This window comes from Galleria mellonella, unplaced genomic scaffold, assembly GCF_026898425.1.
Source record: "Galleria mellonella isolate WM207_F2 unplaced genomic scaffold, CSIRO_AGI_GalMel_v1 utg33, whole genome shotgun sequence".
Lineage (NCBI taxonomy): Eukaryota > Metazoa > Arthropoda > Insecta > Lepidoptera > Pyralidae > Galleria > Galleria mellonella.
The window spans coordinates 11,117,910-11,145,787 of record NW_026442079.1 but is presented as its reverse complement, the minus strand read 5'-3'; the positions used below and the strand labels follow the sequence as shown (position 1 = coordinate 11,145,787).

The 27,878-nt window shown below is 31.4% G+C and overlaps 2 protein-coding genes across 20 annotated transcripts in view; one reads left to right on the top strand and one right to left on the bottom strand.

Annotated features, from left to right (window-relative positions):
* The window catches only part of LOC113519612 (coiled-coil domain-containing protein AGAP005037), a 282,821-nt gene that overhangs the window by 187,485 nt on the left and 67,458 nt on the right, over positions 1–27,878 (top strand). The window lies entirely within an intron of this gene.
* LOC113519705 (uncharacterized) overlaps positions 1–27,878 on the bottom strand; it is a 63,927-nt gene that overhangs the window by 22,611 nt on the left and 13,438 nt on the right. The window contains exons 2-3 of one of the 2 annotated variants that reach the window (XM_026904883.3): positions 9,444–9,580; positions 8,398–8,645 (exon numbers count right to left, since the gene is read on the bottom strand). In XM_026904883.3, coding sequence (XP_026760684.2) covers positions 8,398–8,645; positions 9,444–9,577 — 382 coding nt within the window. In that variant the 5' untranslated portion in view covers positions 9,578–9,580. The remainder of the gene's footprint in view (positions 1–8,397; positions 8,646–9,443; positions 9,581–27,878) is intronic. The other variant, XM_031911390.2, reaches the window with a different exon arrangement.

Sequence of the window (27,878 nt, the reverse complement as noted above, 5' to 3'; positions counted from 1 at the left end):
TTAATAAGTAGGTTGAACTTATGACCGTTTACCATAAGTAGCGTCTTTGAGCTGATTGTGGTCAATAGTTACAACATATACGCATAGGTACAGCTGTTGCGACAATTTTTAATACTTCTGAATATTTTATACTTGTTATATTAACTCTAATTATTAAATACTAATCACATTATGGAATGCAATAAAAAATAAATAAATTAACTTGAAATCACTATAAAAAATAGAAAAAAAAAACTTATAGTACTATTCTTACGAATATAAATGAACGTTAAAGTTTGTTACTTTTTCACGTAAAAACTATTAAAAAAAGTTTAAATGAAATTTAGTACACGAATAGATTATATTCTGACTTAGAACATAGAAAGGATATACTGATTTACACAGTCGAAATCAAATGCACTTATAAATAACGGCTAAATTAAAATAAAAATAAAAATTTTGTTTCTTTCCCTCTTAATAATATGGGAAGTTAACGTACAATTATAAATTTATTTCTGATCGTTAATTTATTAATATTTTATTCATTATACGAGTATATAGATTTAAAACAAAGTGGTGAAGCTGATGGAAAATAATACAAAAAAAAAAAAACAAAATTTTGTATGCTGTTCTTTATTTAAAAGAAAAATAAAATATCATAATTTATTACCATTCACATAACATATATAATTGTATATAAACATATATTACTAAATTAGGTGTTAATTTTTATGAATCCAATATCGTCAATAACACATAAACGTTTTACATATAAAAGTAATTTAAGAATCGGTTTTTGAACGCAGTAATAGGTTAATTAATTAATTCAATATAATTAAGCAATATTCCATAACGAAGTACGAGTGTATATTCCAAATCAATGAAACCAGTAGACTTTTCAATACATAACGTAAAAGTAGTTATACTGTATACAAACTAATAATACTGGCGTGTCAATAGTTTACTTAAATTCAAATAACATGCAAAACGTGCTTCGGTAAACCGAGGTGTATGTAAATTATTTGAAATGCGGTTCTAAAATAAATAAGCGTTGTTACTGTGGCCTCACAGCAGACATTGCATTAGTAGGAAATTTTAAACGTTGATTTAAAATCCTGAGATAAAAAAAGAAATGATAAAATAATGAAATTGATTTGCAAAAAGAAATAGACTGTCGTAAATATATCCTGCAATAGTAAAAAAAAAACGTAAAAAAAATAGAATAGACCGCGCTATCAGTATACGCTAACGGGTTACCAGTGACGAATGATAAGAAAGAATAAGATCAAATCCTTTGATCTATCATGATGAATTCATCGAGAATTAACTACGACAGTTTCCAAAGGGGACCGCATAGAGATTGACCTGTCAATGTATATTAATTAGTAATAGAGCCAATAGATGTTTCCCATTATTAATAATCCTCTCCTTGTTATGAGCATTTGTCGTTTGTTCTCATTCTGATGAATGAGACGACGACTCACTCGACGTGTCCATATTTTATCGTGCCTATTAGACCCAATCGCCCAAAGGATACTAAAACGACAGAAAAATTAACAAATGTTTCATCTATCCACTTCTTTTGTAGGTAGTTAGGTTCACCAGAGGGAGACTTTGTACAAAAGTCGATTGCTTGGGTACCTCTGTCCTATTCATGTTTTTACCGTGAAGCAGTTGTGTTTGCATGGCTGTGTTTCGGTTTGAAGGGTGGGATATGGCGTGAATTTACTGGGTACAAAGGAATAACACCTGAATCCTCAGGAATGGCAACGCATGGGGGGTATCATGGGCAAAACAGTACACTCTGTTATGTCCATGGTACTGCTCATGTCTATAGGCGATGGTTATCACTTTCCATCAGGTGGACCGTCAGCTTGTTTGCCATTCTAAGTAGTATAAAAAAAGGTAACTACGTTTAAAGAATAATACCAAAATATTCCGAGCGTTATCAAACTTAAAAATATTTTAACACAAATTGTTTACCTTCAAGGAACTTAACTCGGTATGCGACGCTGAGATATCCTCTTTATTTCAAAAATTCTGATTTTATTTTCCATTTATAAAGGAAAATATTGTGTTACTCAACCTTCTCAAGAAAGATTCTCATGGAATATAATGCTTTTGCGCTATATCACCGGGTATTAGTGTTCGAGCATACGTCGTGAAACTTGTACATACAAATACCGTAAGTATTAGTAATATATTCTTATTTCTAAGAAATTTATTTCCCATTCGAGAGTATTTTTGTTCTTAACAGAATTTATTTAGAAAACAATACTTGTGTAAAATGTCTGTGATAAATCCGTTCATTTGTATTTTGATATATTATATTAGATTTATATTACTGAGTAGATATTATAGTACCTCTATATACATTCTCATTACTATTCCAAGCCAATGCTTCTCACAAGCCTTGAATCTTATACTTAAAAAGCAAATCAGGCGCGGCTTTTTCACTAGTTCGTTTACTAAGGGCCTAGCTCCATAATTGGAACATTCAAATTTCTGAGCTCATTATAACCATAACATTTTCTCGGTTTGCTAACGAGAACGACTCGAGTCCTTTTTATAGTATTTTGCTGCCTCGAGTTGACGTTTTGATTAGTTATCTCACACTCATAAGACCACCTGGTCGATTTAGTATTTAAAATACAATGACTATACCACATTACTGAAATATTATTATATGTTATTAATTTAGTATTTGAAACAGAATTTGGTCTTACATTTATATATACATAAATTCTAGACGTTTACAACCTTTAAAATTTTTTTTCTTATAAAATTGTTAATAATTATTATATTTGTAAAGATATATATAAAATAATGATATACAATAAATGTAAACATACCTAGAAAATATAATAGTGAAAATTAAAATACCTAATTCTAAACTATGAAAAGTTTAGTGGTTTAACTGTATCTAGTTTATATTTGTGATTTTCTACCACGTTTAATATATTACGTAAGCAAATTTTGATAAAACATTACTTGTATAATAAAAAAAAATATTATACAAGTATTATTATAACATTATAATATCCGTTATTTCGGGATTTGCTAGTACTTGCCATACATGGCTAGCGAGTTTGTAACCGCAGCGAGACTTTGATGATGATTTTAGAAAGAAGCTGCTGTCCATCCCTCGACCATTAAGTACCCTTAGTGGCCTCTTATGACACACGTGGGAAAGGAAGGCCCATTCTCCTGTCGTCGGAACCAAACGGTATATAATAAAACAAATAAAAATGCGTAAATGATAATATGCAATACCTAATATGAAGTCTAAAAGAAAGAGAAAACAATTACTAACATACTAAATTAACAACTAAACCATTAATATTCTACTGATATAAAAATACAAAATCCATCATTAATAAATTGTATATTTATCATAAACTATTATAATTGTAACAGTTAATTTGATTTACTGCTTACTGTGAACTAAACGGCAAAAAACTAGCGTAGCATAATTAGCTTTTTATAGACTAATTAACAACGTATGTGCATGCCATTACATAAACAGGTGAACTAGTTTCAAATAGTTTGAGTATTCGAAACTAGTTGGAAGATTTCAACAAAATTGCGGCCGGTATGTATTGATATGATGTTGTATTATTAAAAAATACAACATAGATACAAGTAGATTTAAATACTCAAAAAAAAAAACAACAGCGACTTCAATTGCGGCGTAACTGATCAATTATTTTCATTTCAAAACTAAACTACTGAAGTATTTTTGATTATTTTCATATCTATAAGATTTATCTGAAAGTATATCTTTTTAAATAAAAAGAAAAAAATCCTAAATCGATTTATGAATTACGATGTTCTGAGGTAACGAACATAAAACAAATACGACCGAATTGAGAACTTTCTTGTTTTTTTAAACGTTCTATTTACTGATCACTTGTCTAGTAAAATTATTAAAAGTGTTGAATTTTTAGCTTTTAAGTAAATTCTGTTGATGCGTCCAACCAACTTATTACTTACCAAATTATTCGACGGGTGAATTGGATGTTTGTGTTTTAAGGGGTAAAAATTAAGAGTCAAGTGGGACAAATGCTGAGAGCATTCTATTTAAGCAGCTTTTATACGGCCTAATGGTTGTATAACCACAATTAAGAATGTTTGTACTTCACGTAGCTTTAAATTATATAACAAACATAATAAATATGATAATTATATTATCGCTGCTTTTTTATATAGCTTCTGTTGAGAAGAAACGAGTCTTGTAATTTTTTTTTTTAATTAACATGTGTGAGAGTTGTAACAATTTTATATTAAAATGCATTGTTTACACTTGACTATATTTTAAATATATAAAATTGGTATTACCTAAATATTAATATGAATTTTAAAAGTGTCTATCTGTCTGAATTTAGTTGTACATTTAATGCCATTATCACCATTGTCGTGTGGTCCTAGCACAGAATGGACCACCACTTCCTTTCCTATGGGTAATGTAAAAGGCAAGTAATGATACTTAATGGTCAAGGGATGGGCAGCAACATCACTTTTAAAACATCATGAAAACCTAACTGCGGTTATCAACCGAACTAGCGCCTACCTCATATCGCGATTAGTAAATTCCCTACCTACCGACTTGCGAAGCAATATCACTGTTGAAAACATAAGGTTTAAACTGAAAGCTTATTTACTGTCCAACCTTGCTAAAACAGCAGAACATTAATGTAAATATTGACGTTTGAGAACGAAATATAAAGTATCACACACAAGCCCAAGTGGTTTAAGTGGTACTAAAAATCCAGTTTTTTTAATGTATTTATGCATGCTAATTAAATAAAAAACAAACCTACTTGCCAAGCATGAGAATTACTGACAAACCCCCTAATGTCTATGGGAGAGGCCTATGTCCAGCAATCGATAGTTAACGACTAATATAATGAAGATGATGATAATTTCATGTTTTTCAAAATAGACTTCCATACTCCTTTCCTTTCTTACCCGAAGAGATGTGTTATCCCTAATCTAATTCGCTTCCGGTCTCATATAAATTCATAAGTGATTCTAAATTCAATTTGATAAAAATTAAACTTAATACGATCCAACTATGAATTTCCGGATGTAATTTTTAAACAATCTTTTGATTTTTTTTATGTGTGATAATGGAATGGTAACCCCGTCCGCGCTATCGGTATACGCTGGCGGGGCACCAGTGAGGGATGATAGGTGACGATGAAAGCAGGTCAGTTGGCCCATCGTGACGAATTCCACTAGAATTAACCACGATGGTTTCCAGGGGAACCGCGTGGAGGTCGACCTAGGTGTATTGCTAGCAATAAGTCAGTTAGAACCCATTACTAACAATCCCTTCCCCCCGCGATCTTTTGATTTGACGTATGTATAGAGTTGAACTCGAGAACTAGTCAAACGCTCCGATCTAATTAGTTCCAAATATAATGTTCTGTAACGCAGAGTCATATCATTCACGGTTCAGTGAGTCTTCGCTTCGGTAGCGTGGGCTACGAAATTGCGGCACTTGTTATAATACAATAGGTACATTAGTGACAATCTGCCTTTTGCCTACGTGAATTTATTAAATAACCTTATGTGCTAGTTATCATATTAAAACTACAATAAAGTGAAATATAAAACACTAACTGTTGCCCGTAGCTTCGCCCATATTAATCAGTATATTATATGTTTTAAGTTGGGATATCACCTACCTGTGTTCCAAGTTTCGTTCAAATCCGTTCAGTGGTTTTTGCGTCAAAGAGCAACAAACATCCTTTCATTCAAATATCCTCATAAACTTTCGCATTTATAAATAGAAATAGGATTACCATATTTTTAATGTTGTATTCTCTCTGTGAAACTATTTTCAAACAGTAAAAAAAAATATCCAAAGTGACATTGCTCGAAACAAAAAACAAAATACATGTGGGTATTAACTTGACAAATGGACGTGCTATCAGCGCCATGTTGGTGTGGTTGGCACGAAATGTTTAATCTTTTTTTAACTCTTGTTTCTTGTTTCAGCTTCAACGGTAGAATAAGCCTGTAGAAAGATTTTGATATCACCTTGTATAATAACAATCCTATAAATAGAGACCGATGGAAAAAGAGTTGATATAGCATATAGGCCAGGTTGTAGAGTTACAACATGATTGCGCATAATGACGACTGACGCATCCGTCATACTAGTGAACGGTTGCTATCAGTTGAGAAAGAACTTATTCAATCTAGTTAACTAGGACTGATCTATTATTGCTAATTTTCTATAATTTTATTTTTATATAATACATGACCGATTTTATTTGAAATCAGAAAGTCTTATATTAATTAGATGTAATATTTTAGATTCTTTTTTAATATTAGTCGAATAGTCTTTTGAGTTTGCCCACTACAAACAAACAAACAATCAAATCTTTCTTCTTTATAATATTAATATAGATAATTTTCCGATTATTTTTCTATACGGAAAATACATAAAGTTAAAGCAACATAATATTTTAACAAATTCAGAATGGCGAATGCATCGGAGAGTCCTTACCAGCACAAGGCACTTCAGAGCGTTCAGCTTGCAATTGAAATGTTTTTCGTAATAACTTTTAGAGCGTTTAGTGGGCATCCAGTCTGACAGAAGAGTATACACGTGTAGTAAATTTATACCTACAAAAGTGTACTAGCGTGTAATATTATCACCATTTTTTTAATGGGTGAAAACAGAATTCCCCGCCCTCGCTATCGGTATACGCCGACAAGGCACTAGTGGAAGATGATAGGTGAGAATGAATGCAGTTGGCTCACCATGATGGATTCGACAATAATTAACCATGATGGTTTCCAGGGGGAACCGCGTGAAGGTCGACCTGAGAAATTGCTAGCAATAGGGCTATAAGACCAAATTACCAACAATCCCTCCCCCCCTCCCTTTACACTAACTATCACCATATCAGCAGTTAACTGTCCACTACCAAACGTAGGCCTGCCCCATTGAATGGGGGGTTTGCCAATAGTTTCCGCGCTTGGCAAGTAGGCACATTTACTAATTTAGAAAGATTACTTCAAATTATATTTAATTAAAAAATAATGTACAAAAACCACAAGTACCGAATGTAACGCCATCTAGTACTTGTTTGATTTTGTTTAATGATCAAATACCTTAACCGTTTAACAAACCACCATACCAAATACTGTTTACGTGTCAACCCAGTTTTTAACAATTTTGTTTATGCAACATAGAATGTGCAAACAAGCTGGCGATCCACCTAATGGAAAGTGGTAACTGTCACCTATAGACATAAACAGTACTATGGGCATTTCTTTGCCATTCCTAAAGACTAATGTTTTACCTCTGTACCCTGTAATTTCATTGCCATATTTCATTTATCAAACCAAAACACAACTGCTTCGTGGTAAGAACACTAATGAGGCCCTGCCTCATAGCTCTATCTCATTCGTGTTCTTGCCGTAAAGCTTATATATAGTGAATATCTAAACATGAGTATCTACATAAAATACATACAATATATAGTATAAATACATGAATATCTAAACTAAATAAAATAACATTTTTTATCGTTCCCGTGTTGTTATTTGTCCTTGAGCAGCCTGCTCTAAAAATAGAATTAGAAACGAAGAATCTCTATTTAAATTTACTTGTTTACAAGCACTTCAGAAATTGTTATCTTTAATTGTACTACAGGGTTCGGAATTTAACTGTTACTTATTGTATTTAAATAATTTTATTATTTAAATTATAAATTTATTTGGATGGTAGGTACCTGCCTGTTATGACTATAAATAGCATAGATATAATCTAAGGAGAGACCAGTTACTATCGCTAGTTTAGTAATTATAAGATCATATCACATTTTTTTAATCTCCTACCCCTCAAAAGATATCAAAGGCATAGTGATGATATGTATTTTTTTTTTAATATTTCACTGAAGTTATTCACTGCATACCGCGACTCAATAGTCGCGGTATGCAGGATTGCCCTCACATACATAATATACAAATCACCCCAAATTTTCATCACTCACTATACTTAAATGTTAAATATATTTTAAATTTATAAATATATTTATATTATTGAAAACAAATAAAATAATTGATGGGTGGCGCACGTTTTTGGAATTAATTTACGCCCGTGTCAAAATACGCATGATTGAATACTGGCATGAGTAATACGTAAATAATCTTTTATATGTTCATTAAAATGTATGTAAATCCTATTAATATAATAAATGTGAAAGTTTTTAAATGGATGGATAGTTGTTTGTTACTATATTATGGAAAAAATATTAAATAGATTTCATTTAAATTGGGTATACGGGTCGGTCATATCCTAACTTAGCAAACTTACTTTATGTACTGATTCACGCAAGAGGCGCCGCGGGATACAGTTAGTTTTAAATAAACATTGTTTAGAATATTTAATACACTTACCCGCGTAAGAGAAGAGCGGATGATCGTCTGAATGATTGTGAAATTTTGTCCACATACACAGCGTGAACTCTTTCAAGTCCGCCAAGTCGCTTACGTACTCCAAATACTGATAGTCCAGTTCTTGGTTCATGGAAACTTTATATGCACTGCATGTTTCTTGCTCAAGGGCTGGTGCAACGTTGATTAGGCCGGTTGGTTTCAACACGTACTTTTGGGGCGGCCGTCTGTTTATTATTTTAAATGAAGAACTAGAAAAAAAAAAACAGAATTTCTCAGTATTCTTAATCACCCTTACTTATATAATACTGTCTAATTATAAGCTGATGCTAAATTTAACGATGTCTCAAATCTTTTCCCCAAATTAATACAATGTATTTGCAGAATACTAAATAAATAAATCTATTCGATTTCTAATAAATATGTATCGTTATTTTTTATGGAGATATTAAAATTTAATGTCACATCTATTAAAAAATAATACGTGATTACCTAACACTTGATTATTTTTATAAATAAGACGGTTGTTTTTATATATATTATCATCTACATTATATCAGCCGTTAATTGTCTACTAGTAAATATAGGTTTTGCCAGTAGTTGCTATTCTTGGCAGGCGGGTTGTTAACCACAGTTGATGTTTAAAGAGCAATCTATCGACCATTAAATTTCTGTCGTCTCTTACGACAACTACGGGAAAGGAAGGGGTGTGATTACATATTTGTTAAACTATGTCTATTGAGTCATTAAATATTCAGTACCCTGATTAGAAAGGAATAAATTATATAACGTATATAATATTACAATGCCCGAAAGAAACACCTTTAAAATTTCTTATTTATTTAGTATTTCAATTGTGCGATAAGATCACTATTTGTACTTTTATGTCTATATTTTGATCTGTATTTTATGCTACTGTATTTTCCTTGATTTTCTAAATATCTCTATACCTATATTTTTTTGTTTTTGGTGCAATAAATAGTTATTATGTACCCCAATTGTCGTATTCTAATAACATTAATATAGGTTTGTAATATTTACTAACTTACCGACTTTCTATCGATCTATCCGGAGATTTCACATATGTGGAATAGGCAATCGATGATTCTGGAACTATTGGCTGCCAGTCATCTTCTCGGGCAACACATGCCCCCAAAAAGGCACACAGCAGAAGTATCCGCATCTTCTGGAAAAAAAGAAAATCTTTTTATAGAACATAATTTACATAACCACTGTTTTATTGTTAAAAATCTGATCCCAAATGATCTCGAAACTAGTTGACCAAATTACACGTACGTTAAACTAGTGGTTTTTACATTAAAATATAACAACCATTGTTTACATAATATTACATACTGTACAGCTTAATGTGTTTAAGAAATAAAAACAAAATTCACAAAAAGTAGTGTACCCTCTAATTTTTTTGTTATGTATTAAGTGTAACTAAAAAATTTTGTTGTTCGGTTTAATAATAACAAATAATTACAAGTTACTAAATTATTTAAATATCGTAATACTAGTTTTGGTTATACGGTTTTCCATGAATTTTAAATAAAAAAAAATACAAATTATTATGTAGATATTCGTACTTATCCGTTCTATTTATTTACATTCCCATAAATAATTTCACTTACAATGAAAAATCAATCATCAATGATTTACACAATTAAGCTTAATATGAAATGAGTAGATTAGAATCGTTTGGTTATCTACTCTGTATTAGATACACTTGTCATGTAACACTGTATCATTATATATTTCTATTTAAGATGTCCAGGATAAAATTAGCATACATCCTTTCCATCCCAAAAAGTTTATTGAGCCGCCAAAGCACCAAGAGAGTTTGTTTGTTAAACAAATTTACTTTTTCATTTATTTTATTTTTATATAATAATATCAATAAAATATTTGTTAATATATATATATTCGTATAACTCTTATACTATTGAGCATTTGTAAGTAAAAAAGAATAGAATGGTATTTTTATATGACCTTCGCGGTTGAAAGCGAAATTGAAGAAGCAAAAACAAAGTGAGCACAAATGGCGCTAGAACAATTTGATATTATCTAAGATTGAATCTGGCCGGCTATTAGGAATTCTACGTATGTACCATGGACAGTTTAAATATGTCTTTTATTCGAAAATTTCTTATTTTTTTTCTTAAGTTTTTACCTACAAAATTTCCATACTAATCAATACAATTGTAAAGTGTGGCTGAGTCTATTAATTAATATTTTATTTAATTTTAATTTAATAAAATATTAATTAATAGAAGAATAGAAATATTAATTAAATAAGATTATTTAACAACAATTTAGAATTATTATTTAAGATTATTTAATCTTAAAATTTTCTATTAATATTTATATATTTATACCGTTCTATCATCTATTATTTGGCAGGTAATGAAATGTCAATTTCATTAATAATGACAAATTTGACATATAATGTCAAATTAAAAAAAAAATATCACTTATTGATATCGATCTAAATATCAATGATATTTGCATAAACTTTCACACGTCTTGCATATAATTCTTAATATCCATTTTAATTTAGTTTACTATCTACTATTAATTATGTCTTATCATTTATTTTTTATTTATTTATTTATATTTAATTTGTACCGATACTATTTTATACAATAGGAAAGTACTGTATTTTTATATTCAAATATAAATATTTAATGGTAACTTCTCCTGCTATAACACTACAAGTTGGATAACATGGCAAGGAATTAACAGCTTTAACTTCCACAAAGGAGCCACGTAGAGGTAGACAGCAATCCCTCCTAGGGGGGAAAGGGATTGTTAGTAATGGAGACTGAGGATCCCATTGCTACAACATACCCAACCAAGTCGACCTCCTCGCGGTTCTCCCTGGAAACTATCCTAGTTAATTCCTGATGAATTCATCATGATGAGCTAACTGGCCTGTTTTCATTCACATCTATCACCCTTTACTGGTGCTCCGCCAGCGTATCACGTTAGTGCAGACCGGGTTACCATACCATTTTCACCGATAAAAAAAGCAACCCCTTCCCTCCCCACGTACTATATACACAAAACACCAATATCAAATGAAAAATGTTTGCTCAAAATGTCGTCCGTCTGCTATCGCCCTAAATATTCTCAAAGGCAAACGCCGGGTTAGTAATCGGTAAATCAGCGATTAATTACGTCCCTCGCCGTTCGTTATCAAGCGACGATTGCTCCGTTCTTTATGTCATTATCAGCTTTATTTAATTAATGTTTTAATTATAATTGTAACAGACTTCCGTATATTTGGGATGACGTAATTCGCGTCAGATTATGAATAGCAGAGGTAGGTGTAATCTTTTACTGGTTTAAAGCACCATTCACACAACTTCAAGTGTGATTATCTTAAAGAATGTGCATAAGTGACCAAATTTGATTGATTTCATTATTTCTTCAGTTCTCGTCGCAGACAGAAATAAAGCTATTTAACAATTAACACTTTCCATCAAGTATCATCATCATCATGATATCAACCGTTAGATCTCCACTGCTGAAAATAGGTCTTCCCCATAAGGGAGGTTTTGCCAGTAGTTGTCACGCTTGGCAGGCGAGTTGACAACTGCAGTTAAGTTTTTCACTCCACCGTTAAGTTTCTTTAGTCGCCTCTTACGACACTTGCAGAAAAGGAAGGAGTGGCCCATTCTAGGCTTCGTTTTCAAAAAAGGAGGTACTTAAATCGGTTGTATTTTTTTTATATTAGTTATACCTGTCACCTCATAACTCTATCAGTTGTAAACCGATTTGGAAAATTCTTTTTTATCTAAAAGGACACATTATATTGGACACAGATTGATTCTATGGAAATGTTTATCAAAATCGATTCAGTAATATAGTTTTTAAATGAAAATAACTGTTTTTACTACAATTGAAGTCTTTTATAAATTTATTTTATTATTACTAATATTTTATTTGAAGTGTTTTTTAGTACACAACCTTGTTTACTACCATCACGTTGAGTCCACAAATCAGTTTAAGTCAAATATCACGTAATATTAATATCGTAACGTATTTCCGTTTAAACTAGTTCTGAACTCATGGTTAAGTTCATTATGTTATTAGTTCTCAAAATAACTTTCAACTTGAGATAATAACAAAATCTACTTTCATGAAGTGTTAGGAGAGATGGCGTAATAAGGCGTAAGATGGTAAATATTTTGTAATAGAATATTTAAATGGAATATTGCTTTTAGAAGATAACTATTCTAAGATTGTGTTACTTAAGAGGTCACAACTTTCTCTGAATATTTTTACTTTGTTCTTATAATCACAATATATTATTATTTTAACTATAATAATTTTTGAATATTTAAAGCCAAATTTTTGAAGAATATTTAGTTTAGAATATTGGGTATACGGATTTGGTAATTGATATTTGTAGCATACTTTATTTGCTGTAAATCGGTAATACAAAGTTCATATTTAATAAGGAAACAATTCCATATCTAGCTAATATTTAAGCATGCAAATTATATAAACATATGATATGTTTTTAACGTAAATAAATAATTTAAAGTTTACAATAAATATATTCGTACATGCTATGTCATTATGTTATATGTCATATTATATATAAAATGTAAATACTATTTATTAATTAAAATCCTTACAGGCCAGCTGGATGTGACTATTTTTTTTTATTTTCAGTTCAATTTTTTTTTTATTATAAAATTAGACTTTGGACAGGTCAATGTCTAATACTATATAAATGTAAAAGTGATTTTTTATTACCTCTTGCTATAAAGGCAAGTTAAGCATGGCTCAACTTTATCAACCAGCCATAATTCGTCATGCAATTTAATATATGTGTATTCTTCAAATACTAAATTTGCGAATAAAAATAGTACTAAATCAAATTTTATGAAAGAAATACATATGTAATTTTAGTGGACAAATAGATATACAGAAGGGCGGTACCGTAAACAAACTCAAAACTACAGAGCTTTCAAAGCATAATTATATCAACATTACTATGCATATAGTAGCACAAATATGTTTATAAGAAAATGTTTAACTTCGTGTCATACTATTTGATATATGTAGCTATTTTTTTTTAATAATTAACAGAGACATACGAGTATAATGAAATAGATGTAGCAGATATCAGAAGCAGACTTTGTACAAAAGTCGTTTACTTGGAAACCTCTGTCTCATTCGTGTTTTTACCGTTAAAATTGCATGGCTGTGTTTCAGTTTGAAGAGTGAGATATGGCAGTTAATTTACAGGGTATAAAGGAATAACACCTGAATCCTCAGGAATGACAACGCATAAGAGAATATCATGAGCCAAACAGTATACTCTGTTATGTCCATGGTACTGTTCACGTCTGTAGGCGACGGTTACCACTTTCCAGCAGGTGGGCCGTCAGTTTGTTTGTCATTCTAAGCGGTATAAAAAAAATAGAAATAAAAAAACAATTGATATGCGTATATTATCCTCTCTGAACGAGCTCAGAAGAAACTAATTGGACTCCAGCTAATCTAAGTTTCAATTCTATATTGCTACTTAAAATGTATTTTGAGTTAACACATTTTCTTTTACACACATTAACGATATGTTATATAGTCACTTTAGATTGAAAATATTAAAATTTAGTATACAGTATCGTATGTGTTATAATTTTTTCATTATTGTATAAATAAGGAAAAATTTTATATTATCAAATCTAATTCTTGCTTATATGAATTTATAGGCAACATTTTGATTCGCAAAAAATACTTCAGTTTCAATAATCACAATATATACTCGAATATGCGACCAACGCATGAACAAATCCTACTTCTGTCTAATAAAGTCTATCTAACTGTCTAAAACCTACCAAAATAGGTTCAGAAATTCAGACGATGTCGCAAACAGTTCGCTGTCGAAAGCTAATTCTTTTCAACATTATTGTGAGCGACAAAAAACACTGATATCCATGTTTAGTTTGCATATAGTTAGAGCAGGTACTTGCGCGGTCTATCTACCTATCGTCAATGTCACAAACATATTACATAGACATATACGTGTACGTAAAGGTGTGAAACGAAAGTGGTCTTAGGTGTAAGAAATTCTTCCGTGAGCGATTGTAATTATTTGTCTTCGACTCTATCAATCAAAATTGTGTCAATGGATTTGAAACTTTACTGCGTAATGTTAGAGCTCAAGATGTAATCATATTACCACGTGTCTCATTAATGATGCTGTCGCAAAAAATTGAACCTGTACTTAGATTCCGGTAAGTGTTATTGATTAAGTCGTTGTCAGGTCTCGATCGTACCAACGCAAAGTCACTTTCCTGTTTATTCAATAGCTTGAATTTCTCCTTTCCTATTTTAAATTTACCTGTTACTTTTTATGTCTTCATCATAGTGTTTTAAGGAAAGTAGAAAAGTTTCACTTAAGCTTCATTCAGTTGAAAAGCTAACTGTAAGTCCCATTATATTTTGATATACATTGCCCGAATAATTATGTACGGTATTTGATTAGGAATTTTAATTAGTAGAAAATTTTATTATATATTAAGCACATAGATATATAGCCGTGTAGGTCCCAGCAAGGAATAGGCCACCTCTACCTTTCCCGTGGGTGTCGTAAGAGGTAGCTAAGGGAGATTGTGGTGGAGGGATAGACAGCAGCGTCCCTCTTAAAACATCACCAAAAGCCAAACTGCGGTTGCCAACCCGCTTGCCGAGCGTGGCAACTACTGGTAAAGCCACCCTTATGGTGGAGGTTATGTTCATCAGTGGAAAGTTAATGGATGATACAATAATATAAAAATATATTAATTAATTTTTCTTCTTTCACATTTCATTTAAGCGAAATAAATATAAAATTATATAATGTATTTTTCTTTTACAAATAAGGTTTAAAAATGTCAACCATATTTGGATTCATACCATAGAAAGGCTTCTTAGTCTCACGCATTCACGCCAGTTCACACCCAATTATATTACAATACAATTGTTCACACAATAATTACGCTCATAGAGTTTATTTTGCTTATATATTATTATAAGTATAATTATTTCAATACCTTCGATTCTACTTTTTACTTACATTTATCATTTTAATCTATAGTAGATGAATTCTTCCTACGACACTAAAACAATATCGAACCACAAATAAATAAACCAGGACAAATACAGTGATATACTTGGAATTAAAGTCCTGGCAGCTATTTCGATGTTAATAATGAATAAAATGCGTTGAACAGTTGGACACGAGTCGTGCTAAATGAAATAAATTCCCGCCAAATTTTCTTTTTCTTTTTTTGCGAAAAGTTATTTGAAATAATGTACGTTCCATTTTCAAAATTATAACTGGCCAACTTTTATACGCAATTAAAATATACAGATAGAGTGTCTCCATACAAATGCTACGAGAAAAGCTGGTCAACTTATTCATACAATTTTGCGTGACAAATAGTTATGAGTGATTCCCTTATAACTTATATATTTATTTTATCTTATAAATTCTGCATTTTTTAATGAGCAATAAATCATGTTAATTAATAAATACTTAAATATAGATACATCAAGATACATTGTGTGCGTATATGTCAACTAATGTTGTATGAACATGAATGATATGCACTTAACGTATCTACATTTTCCCTAACATATTACGGCTTTAATACAAACATAATTTAAAACACTATCTATCTAAACAGAGCTTAATTAAACTCTGTTATAATGATAAAATTTTGTTTAGTCTCTGTAATAATGTGTATTTATAGTTTTAAGTCTTAAAATCTATAAACTATTGGAATAAAATTTAAATATCTTTTCTTTTTAATAAGACAGACTTTCTTTAATTTTAGACATAAACAGAAGTTATGCTATGTTATAGATACGCTTTTTTTTATATTAAAACGTTTAAATGTGTACAAAAGTCGATTGCTTGGGTCCCATTCGTGTTTCAACCGTGAAGCAGTTGTGTTTGCATGGCTGTATTTCGGTTTGAAGGGTAGGATATGGCGTGAATTTACTGGGTATAGGGGAATAACACCTGAGTCCTCAGGAATGGCAACGCATGGGGGGTATCATGGGCGAAACAGTATACTGTATTAAACATCTATTTATCACTCTTTTGTGGTAAGGGGGTTAGTGTCAATGTAATAGCTGACGAGTGCACCGCCCGAATTTCGGATTAATTTAGTTTGTTTTCTATAACTGGAAAATTAATCAAAAATATGGATTCACACACGAATTTTGTTGTCAGCTCGATAGAAAATCACATACAAGTACAGCTGAAAAATATAATGTTTTTTGCTATTTTTGTAGTAATACATAACATTGATCTACCCTAATATCTTCAGAAGGTATTAATATCTCCTTTCACAGATGATACGTGTTATATTTAGTAGATAGAGCGTAGTTGATGGAAGGATTAACTGGGATCCACATAAACCACTAGGCAGTTTTCGTGCCACGTACCGTTTATATACAACTCAGAAACTATTAGGCACATGATGAAGTTGTGAACTTTGTAAGAAATCAAGTGAATATTACTTTTATTAGAGAGTGTTGTAATAGTTGATTGGTTCTATTAATAACACCCTAAAGGTGCACAGAACTGTTTTATTACCACTTGTCGTGACTCACGTGAACGAATCTGCGGGTTATTATTAGTTTGTATGAAATAACTCCTTTATTCCCTTTTTTTTCTTTTTCCGTTTCTTGTGAAGCGAATTCTATTTATAGACGATACGATATCACGTTCTAAATTCAAATATTATATTTTTAAATGTATTTAGAAACAATTATTAAAATATGTGTATGCATGTAGTCACACACACGCGCACAAACATATACACACTAGTCCTATTCATTATTATAAATGAGGTAATGTTTGTTAATTTTCTTTACAGTTATTGTTTTTTTACATTTTGTACCCCATGTTGCGGCGCGATCATTATAGCTTTGACACATTCTCTTTATGACTAATGTATTTGGTATCGATCCTAAAAATAAAACTGTTAATTAAGCTAAGGTTCCCTAATATATTTTTTTTAAATTGAATTAACATCACACGTGTACTTATCTCTGTCCAAACGTAAATAAAATTAGTTTATTATTTTTATCCGCAAGTACCACACTTGCAGCCCGCGGTTCCAATATTATTACTTATTCAACGCAAGTCTATGGATTTTCAAATAGAATTGACGTGTGAAACTTAGTTGTACAGAAACCGAGTTAGAATGCTGATGCGACCTAACTTTCGTGGTTGTGCTGTTACATACATACCTACAGTCCGATTCCTACTAATATTGTAGGTGTGAAAGTATACAGGGTGAAATCGATACTATTAGAATCCTATTAAGTGTTTTAGCAGTGACTATCGTTCTTACCATAAAAAAGTTATACTTGCGATAGACACGCAGTAAATAATAATAAAATTAACAATAATAGATTTTTATAAAACACTGTTTAGATAAACGGTGTTTTTTTTGTATATTAACCCTTTGATTATATAGATAGAGCATTGTTTGTATGGAGACACTATATAATCTAAGTTACGCGTAAAACCATATGCATTTTTTTATACAACTTAGAATAACAAACAAGCTGACGGCCCACCTAATGGAAAGTGGTAACCATCGCCTATAGACATGAGTACCATGGACATAACAGAATATACTGTTTCGCCCATGATACATCCCATTCATTGCCTCTTCCTATTATTCCTCTGTACCCAGTAAATTTACGCCATATCCCACCCTTCAAACCGAAACACAGCCATGCAAACACAACTACTTCACGGTTGAAACACGAATGGGACAGAGGTACCCAAGCAATCGACTTTTGTACAAATTCTCCCTCTGATGAAATATTCTATTCCCCAAGGGCATATTCCCCAAAGAAGCATTAATTAAAAATGACAAAATGTTTAAACAAAAGTTATAATGTCAAAGTTGTAACAGTATGAGGGGTCTAATTTAAGACCCACGAGTGCGTAGGATCTAATCTATCAGAGATATTTGACGCGACGGTCGCAGGTGCTCTAATCGTGCATGCATCGACCAAATTGCCAATATTCCAAAAAGACGAGAGAAATCGAATTAAGAATACAATAAAAACCGACTTGACAGATACACGTTTATTTATTCAATATATGTGGTCGCAGAATATATATATATATATATATATATATATATATATATATATATATATATATATATATATATATATATATATATATATATATATATATATATATATATATATACATTATATATATATATATATATATACATTATATATATATATATATAATACCTTACTATAATAAATTAGTAACTAGGTAATGTATCGCCATATGGTCCCGGCATAGAATGGACCACCCCTTCACCCGTGTCATATGTCCCGTGGATTTTTCACATAAAAAAGGTAGCGACTTCAATCATAGCAATCCTAGTTATTTTGGTTTGGTTACAGAAATATTTTTTTTATTTCCTCTCTGAAAGTACATATGTCCTTTCAGATAAAAAAGAATTTTTCCAAATTTATTTATAAATGGACGACTGACGAAGTTATGAGTTATTACTTATGAGTTTTTTATAAAAAAAAGGAACTGAAAACCTTCTCCTTTTCTTGAAGTCGGTTGAAATTGTTATGAATACTGACTAGACTGATTTATTCACAAACCAAAAAGTCTAGCAGCTCCTATCTTTGGCGCACAATCAATTGCATAACTCTCTTCTGGAATTTGTTTTCTGCCGAATATGTTTTCTATTTCGTCAAGAAAGGTATAAGAAGTGTTTAAATGAGCCTTAATATCTTCCTCTTTCTTTCTCACTCTTTCTTTCTCTATCTCTTTTGCATCTTTCCGTTTTTAAATACTCACTATAGAACATAGAGCGCTCCTATTATCTTCTTTTTTCACAATTCTCCTACTACTCAATATATCACACCAAATTTCCTTGTAAATGTAAAAAAAAAACTAATACAATACCTAAATACGATGCCCGTTGCAGTTCTATACAAACATAGTGTCTGCCTTATCCCAAAAGTAGGTTATCCTATTAAATGAGAAATGGAATTGGCAGCAAATCCCAGTACACCCAGATCCAATCCAATTTAGTAAGGTCAATCTGACCTGGATTGGACTTCGGCAATAGGACTTGACTGGCTCACTACTCTATAGTTGTGACTGTTAAATATTCTGTGGTCGTTACATTGAAGCACTTCGATAGTTGAATGACTTTCTTTTTTTTTTATTTAATAGACGTATAAAAACTTATAAGATAATATTCATATTGTATAACATAGACTAAATTTACAAGTTCTTCTGTATACTGCTTATTCGCCGGTACTAATATCTTATATAATAATATCAATATGAGAGTAATACTGTAGTTATGTTTAATGTTCATCGTGCAAATTTAATATTACCCACGGTTACATCAATAATTTTTAAACTACGTACACTTCTTTATGAACAAGAATCACTCTTGATCATGACTTTTACTTTATTATGAAGATGATATATTTATTTGCTACCAGCGACTCGACAACTTAATTCGAGTGCAATAGTGAAGTATCCTAAATTTTAATTTAATATATGCTCCATCTATGTACTGAATGTCATTAAAATCCATTTAGCACTTTAAGTGTAATAATAAACTAACAAACAAATCTGTAAACTTTCAGATATCTAATATTAGTTGCTTCTCAAGGCTTTGCTCGCATGAATCAGTCTATAAAGTATCCTATACTTAGCGTGTACTAAATTTAAGAGTTATTAAGTAACAAATATTGAAATAACTTTATAAATATTCTAGACTACTCGTATTTGTAATAACTGGATTGTTAGGATTTGATTTCAGTGAATTCCTTTCCCTTTTCCAGTAATAAAATGTTACCATAACATCCAATTTCCACGATTTATGAGAGAAAAATTTCCAGCCCAGTGCACATGATAGAAAATACTAAATAAAAAATATAATAAAAAAAAAATCAGTGGGAGTGCATGTGCGTCCTATATAGAAAAAAAAAAAAATATAGTTTTATTTATATCTATAACAAGCTTTTCTCCGTGTTCAAAATTTTACTATACGATTAATAATTTCAAGCCCTCGACAAAGTTAATTGGAAATCTATTGTTTTGTACGGACATAAATATTCATGCTGTCATCGTAATAATTTGGTCCTCTATCGCAATAATTTTACAATATACTTCATTATACAACACAGTATATGCCCCCTCCCTTCCTCCTGTCTCTCTCACCCACTAGATTATGTATTACATGATGAATATGGTTCAGGACTGTTTATTCGTTTCGTTATCCTCACATGACTCTATACTTATGATAATCAAATTCCTATTATTATTATTATTTGTACCAGAGGGAGATTTTGTACAAAAGTCGTTTGCTTGAGCACCTCTGTCCTATTCGTGTTTCTACCGTGAAACAGTGTGTTTTGTGTTTGAAGGGTGGGATATGGTAGTAAATTTACAGGGTACAGAGGAATAACATCGGAGGGGTATCATGGGCGAAACAGTATACTCTGTTATGTCCATGGTACTGATCATGTCTATAGGCGGCGATTACCACTTTCCATCAGGTAAGCCCTCAGCTCGTTTGCCATTTTTTCATTAGTTTTGTCTTAAACTACATAAAATTCACATAACTTTTCTAGTTATCAAATGTTGCTTTCCATGAGGTGGGCTGTAAGCTTGTTTTCCATGCCAATTATTTATTATTATTATATCGACCCTCAACTGTTCACTGTTGAACATAGGCCTTGCCCATAAGAGGGAGTTTTTCCAGTAGTTGCCACTCCTGGCAGGCGGGTTGGCAACCTTTTAAGAGACGCTGCTGCCCATCTTTCATACATTAGGACACTGTGAGTATATAATTAGAGAAGTTTCTTCTGAGAACGTGAATTGTAACTAACCAGCCCTGATAAGTATATAAATAAAGAAAAAATTTAAGTAATTGGAAATATGAAAACGGTTTTACCACTAATGCAATCTCTCTCAAATAAACTTACTCTACTCTTCAAAGAACCTTTAATATATTGTATCGACTTATTAAGAAAAATTCTCTTGCATTAGTTTGTATAATGATTTGTTTTCTGTGACCTGTTTTGTTTTTTAATGAATCATAATGAAATGGTAATCCCGCCTACGCTGTTGATATACGCTGGCGGGGTATCAGTGAGGAATGATAGAGAAGGAGCAGGTCAGTTAGCCAATCGTAATGAATACATCCGGAATCAACCACGATGGTTTCCAGAGGGAACCATTTAGAGGTAAACCTGATAGAGTATATTATTAGAAACAAGGCAGTTAGCCCTCATTATTAACAATTCATCCCCACCCTCATATCGTAATCACCTGTTACATCATATATTAAAAAAAAAATAGATAGATTTATTTACTATTTATTTTCTAGATCTAAGATAGGTACTACTTATTACATTCGTTCATGAATTAAAAATAAAACTTTGCTTCCTTTACAAAGAGTACATTAAAAGATACATAAGTATATGTCTACTATATATTTGTTTATGTAATATGAGTCCATATTAGAGTAATGTAATAAATGTTCACAGTAGCTTTTTATAACCCGCCAATTTAAATGTACTATTCGGTTAATATTGCGCCTTCAGCGCGAGAGACCTACTGAACTCGGCGGGTTATACAAGGCAAATCCTAATATGATTCAATTTATTTATTCATCCGAACATGGGTACAGAATTATCTTTAAGCACATTAAACATCCCAAACACGTCCTGCCGCTTCCGGAGTGTAAATTTACAGTCATAACGCTAAAAAGCATTTTATAATGTATAAATGTTTCTTATATGTAAAGTCAAATAAATGATATACGAGTGTTAACAATATAAAATAAAAATACTATGTCAAATTTATATTACGCCATTTTGTCATTTAAATATACCTTTATTGAATAATAACATTTATTTATAATTTAATAATTTATCTAAACCTTTCTTTAATTGGGTAATGATTATTTTTCTAAAGTCATCTAGCAGAAGTTGTATATTTTTACAGTCATGCAATATATACATTTTAGAAACAGTGCTGATCTTTGTTGAGAGGTATGTAGTTTGGTATTATATATTTAGGTTAAATTATACTTTCGTTAAAGTCACAATTTCTCTTAAATAGATATGGATTGTAATAAAATTACAACTAGACAATTTTGTACATGGGATATATTTAAGAAAAAATTATATAAGGAGTTTTAATAAGAAAAATAGATGCCAAAACTACATTTTTTAGAAGTTTTGTCTGTCTATTTGTTCCAGTATCACACACAAAAAGTACTACACCAATTTAGATGCGATTTTCACAGTTACGTTCTTGATGATCTTACTTAAAATCTGCCGCATGTTTTAATTTGACATGCCATCTAGAAATGGTATGCTTTATTGGTTTTTCTCCTTCTAAAATCAACCCGTACGAAGTAGTAGGCAAAATGATTGTTTAGTAATAAACGTCTAGGGGGAAAAGCAATTATTAGCAATGGAGTTTGACAGCCCCATTGCTAGCAATATACCTTATTAGGTCAACCTCCACGTGGTTCCCCCTGGAAACCATCGTGAATAATTCTTGTTGAATTCGTCACGATGGGCTAACTAACCTACTTCATCTCCTCACCTATCATCCTTCACTGGTGCCCCGCCAGTGTATACCGATAGCGCGGGTGGGGTTACCATTCCATTATTATCCATTTAAAAAAAAAGTAATAAACGTCTACATTTCATATATATAAATATAAAATAGCAGAATGTAAAGGTGATTCATGATAAGTGGCCTTTATAAACCCCTGATCATTATTCGAAACATAAAATATACATACGGTCCTATATTTAATCATTCAATAAAACTCTAATACCCACTTTACCGTGTTATGTCCTTACCGTGTGGTCCCAGCATAGAATGGGCGTAAGAGATGACTAATGGAACTTATTGGTCGAGGCATGGGCAGCAACGTCCCTCTTAAAACATCACCAAAGTCTTACTGCGGTTGCCAGTCGTGGCAAGCGTGGCAACTACGGGCAAAACTTGCTTTATGGGGACAGGCCTATGTGGAGCAGTGGACAGTTAACGGTTGATATAATAACCTACTTTACCGACCACGTAAGTTGATTACCCAGAAATAAGGAACGGTACTAACTCTCCGATTTAAATTGTTGGAAAAGCAATAAGCAACACCCTATAATTTTGTTACGACAGAGATTGAATAATATATCGTAACACATAAGTACGTACTCGAACTGTTTGCCAGTTGATTATGTGTTGGTATATTTAATACTACCTAGATTTCACCTACAACTTCGCACGCGTTGTTTCGCGTTTCTGGAAGCAGGTGTACCAATGAAATAAATCGCTTCTAGATGGCGCATCAAGATAAAACGCGTCAGTTTTTAAACGCGACTTTTAAGAAGACAATTATGAAAACCGCAATCAGTTTGATGCAGTGGTTTTTGCGTGATGTCTGAGCAAATACATAAACAGACAGATAGATAAATATTCAATTTTGTTTTGTCCTTTTTTTTTATTTAAGTGAATTTCAATAGGAATTAAAATCCGTCATATCATTTTTTTTAAATATCTGCTATATACAAGCATTGTCCACGTCTAATTACAATTTTATTATAAGTTTATATTATAAATACATTCTACTGTAATAAATTATAGAATATAATATAGTATTAAATTATATAATAAAATTATATTTGATCCGGTGAAGTCATCAGTGCATAAAATGTTATGCAAAATGCAGTGTTGTTTGCCTCGATTATAAAGGCGAATACCTGTACCTGTGTTGTTTATGTAATTAGTTTAAGACCTTATTTATTGCTAGATGCTACGTGTTGATTTATTATGGCAGTATTAGGTCGTCAAAAATATAATTGGTATATAAACCATGTTTATGAAGGTAGTAATAATATAAAATCTTATATCTTACTAATATAAAATTATAAGTGGACTTATAAATGAGAAATATATAATAAAAATGGATGTCAGTATGTTAGAAACAATAGAGACTAAATCAATATTTAAAAAAATCTATCTTTTTATTATATAGCATTAAGGTGGCAAACAAGCATACGGCCCACCTGATGGTAAGTGGTTACCGTAGTCTATGAACACCTGCAATACCAAGGGTTTTACGCGCGCGTTGCTGACCCTGAAGAACCCCCCTTTACCCCCCTTTTGAAGAATCCCATGCTGTAGTCTCTTAGAGAAACCTCTATCTATCTGTATTTTAGTTCCGGTATCACACAAAAATACTACACCAAATTGAATGCGGTTTCCACTGTTATATCTCCAAAGGTCTAACTTAAAAACTAGTGTGCGTTTTATCTCGATACGCCATCTAGAAATACTCTATTTTATTGGTTTTCTTGCTTTATAAAACCACTCATACGAAGTAGCGAGCAATAACTAGTGATATTGTAAACACATACTCTTTTTTTCCTAACGTAATGAAAGATACAAATGTAATAAATTACACTGATTACAATTTCTTCGCCTCAACAATTTATTTCCTCAAAGAGGTGGTTGAGAGAAAAATAAAATTATATAGCTGGATATATTTAGAACAAACAGACACGAGGTCTCTTATAATTTTATATTATATATTCAGTGTTATATTATATACATTATTCATGTATAATAAATAGTTTGAATGTATTATAATAATTAATCAGTTTATTCTGAATTTGAATTTAATGTAGAAGGTTCATTAAAAAAGTAAATATCAAGATAGGTCGATCGCTGTATATGAATAATTTGGCATGAATTATTTATTTATTTACTAATATTTTACATTTACTATAAATAATAATAAGTTAAAATTATTTTTTAATATAAAACTACATTTTGTATATTTATATGCACAAATATGCGAAAATAAGAGACTAATATACAGCTGAAATTGCTGTAACTAATAAAACATGAAACAGTGATTTTCGTTTACCGTAAATGAGCATAAGAATTCCTGAAAATCCCACAGGATCCGCTCAGGCGAAGGCTTGTAGCACCTAAGTAATGTTATCATAAAAAATGATCGAAAATAAAGCACACGTAATTAAGTGTTTATTAAGTACAGCTAACTTAGTTCAGCTAACCTTGCAGGTCTTTCTGTCAAAAGATGTCTTTGAAATGTTTGAATTGGCTGCTAGGAAATATTTGTGTAGAAAAAGATAACAGTAGTGACAAAACCAGTTAAATTGATCTAAAAACTAAAGTACTCAACCTATTTTGATAAAATTTCTATAAAAGCAATCTATAAGTAAAGGACACTTTCAAATAAAAAAATCCCAAATCGGTTTAAAACTGACGGAGTTATGAGGTAACACAAAAAAAAATACAAGCGAATAGAAAACCTAATACTTTTTGTAGTCGGTTGAAAATTCAATTCAATTCAAAAAGCCTTTATCTTAACAATTAAATCTGTAATTGGCGACCACAATTATTAAATTATGATAAACACTTATCACGCAATTGAAATAGATTATACAATGTTTAGAAAGTGTATCGGAATATATTTATGCTTCTCAGTCTAGTCATAAAGTGTATAGTCTATCTATACAAGCTAGAATTGAACGACATAATAACTCGTTAGTAGTTCCATATTTAAAATATCGATATAATAAAAAAAAAATCATATTTGAATATAGAACTTGTATTTTAAATTAAAACAGATTAAATCTATTTTTATAATAAATCTGTAGAGAGGTCAATTCTGTACATGAAATATATTTCCAAAATAACTATCAGCGGGGTGATTAGTGATCGTTACTGATGCCAAAAATGCAATCAGTAAAATTTTTGTCTGTCTGTCTGTCTGTATGTTCGTTATAGAAACAAAAACTACTCGACGGATTTTAACGAAACTTGGTACAATTATTCTTCATACTCCTGGGAGGTTATAGTATACTTTCCATCGCGCTACGATCAATAGGAGCAGAGCAGTGAAGGGGAATGTTGGGAAAACTGGAGAAGTTACTCCATTTTTAAGCTTCCGTCGCGTGTGCAGCCTTAATGGTCACTTTTTTAAATATAAAAATGTTCACTCGTGCGAAGTCGGGACGTGCCGCTAGTATTACATAAAAGTAAAGTGCCTAATTATCGTAATACTAAACGTAAATGGAATTGAACAATCACTGAAAATATGAAGTTCCCTATCTATATCTTCATATTCGTAGAATACTGACGGATCTGACAAATATTACATACAAAGATCCGTCAGTATTCTACGACTATGACGATATATACGTCATATTTTTACTGAATTTATGAAAATATTAATCATCATCATATAAGTCGTTTGCTTGGGTACCTCTGTCCCATTCGTGTTTCAACCGTGAAGCAGTTGTGTTTGCATGGCTGTGTTTCGGTTTGAAGGGTGGGATATGGCATGAATTTACAGGGTACAGAGGAATAACATCTGAGTCCTCAGGAAAGGCAACGCATGGGGGGTATCATGGGCGAAACAGTATACTCTGTTATGTCCATGGTACTGCTCATGTCTATATGCGACGGTTACCACTTTCCATCGGGTGGGCCGTCAGCTTGTTTGCCATTCTAAGTTGTATAAAAAAAAATACTAAATACGCTCTACTCGTATCAGCCATGCCATTTATTGCCTCTGATTGCATATTTGGAATTTTTATAGCCAATTTCTTATATATTCATATATCTAATACATAATTATTAATGTAGGAAATAAAATTTTAAATGCCGCTTAACCCTTGTTAAGCCTGTCGTAACTTATATAAAAAACCTTTACTGATCACCGATCGATCGACGGGGTCACTGTCCCCATAATTTGTAGATGGAGATTCTATCTGTCTTCAAAGTACGACTTTTGATCTGTCTAGAAATTAATTGCCAAATTATTTAGTTAATTCAAGTTTACTAAAACAATTAAAACTTTTAAATATCTGAACAATACAGTTTATCTATCTCTCCATATTTCAACTTATTGGTAGATAGACAGAAAGTTAATATCGCCTCTTTACTTACTAGATTGTGTTTTGTTTATTTGTGTATTTTTTTTTTGTAAGCATGTTACGAAATATCTTCACTAATGCATTGATTTCTTTGTGTTTTTTTTTTTTTTTGTAATAGACAGTTCTTTCTTGTATCATATCTATTTATCTGGTTTTATTCTCATTGAGTCACGTTTAAAATATTTTTTCTTTGAACAACGACTAAAATAATTCAAATAATAAATGAATAATGTAGATTTTAATTGTAAAGTGTCCCAACATTTAATGAAGCACCCTTTCCTTTTCCGTGGGACTCATAAAAGGGACTACTAAAAGTACTTAATAGTCGAAGGATGGGCAGTTGCGTCCCTTATAAAACGTCACCAAAGTTTAACTGCGGTTGCCAACCCGCTTACCGTCCATGGCAGCTATTGGCAGACCCTCCCAATATAGAGAGGCCTATGTTCACCAATAGCCAATTAATGACTGAT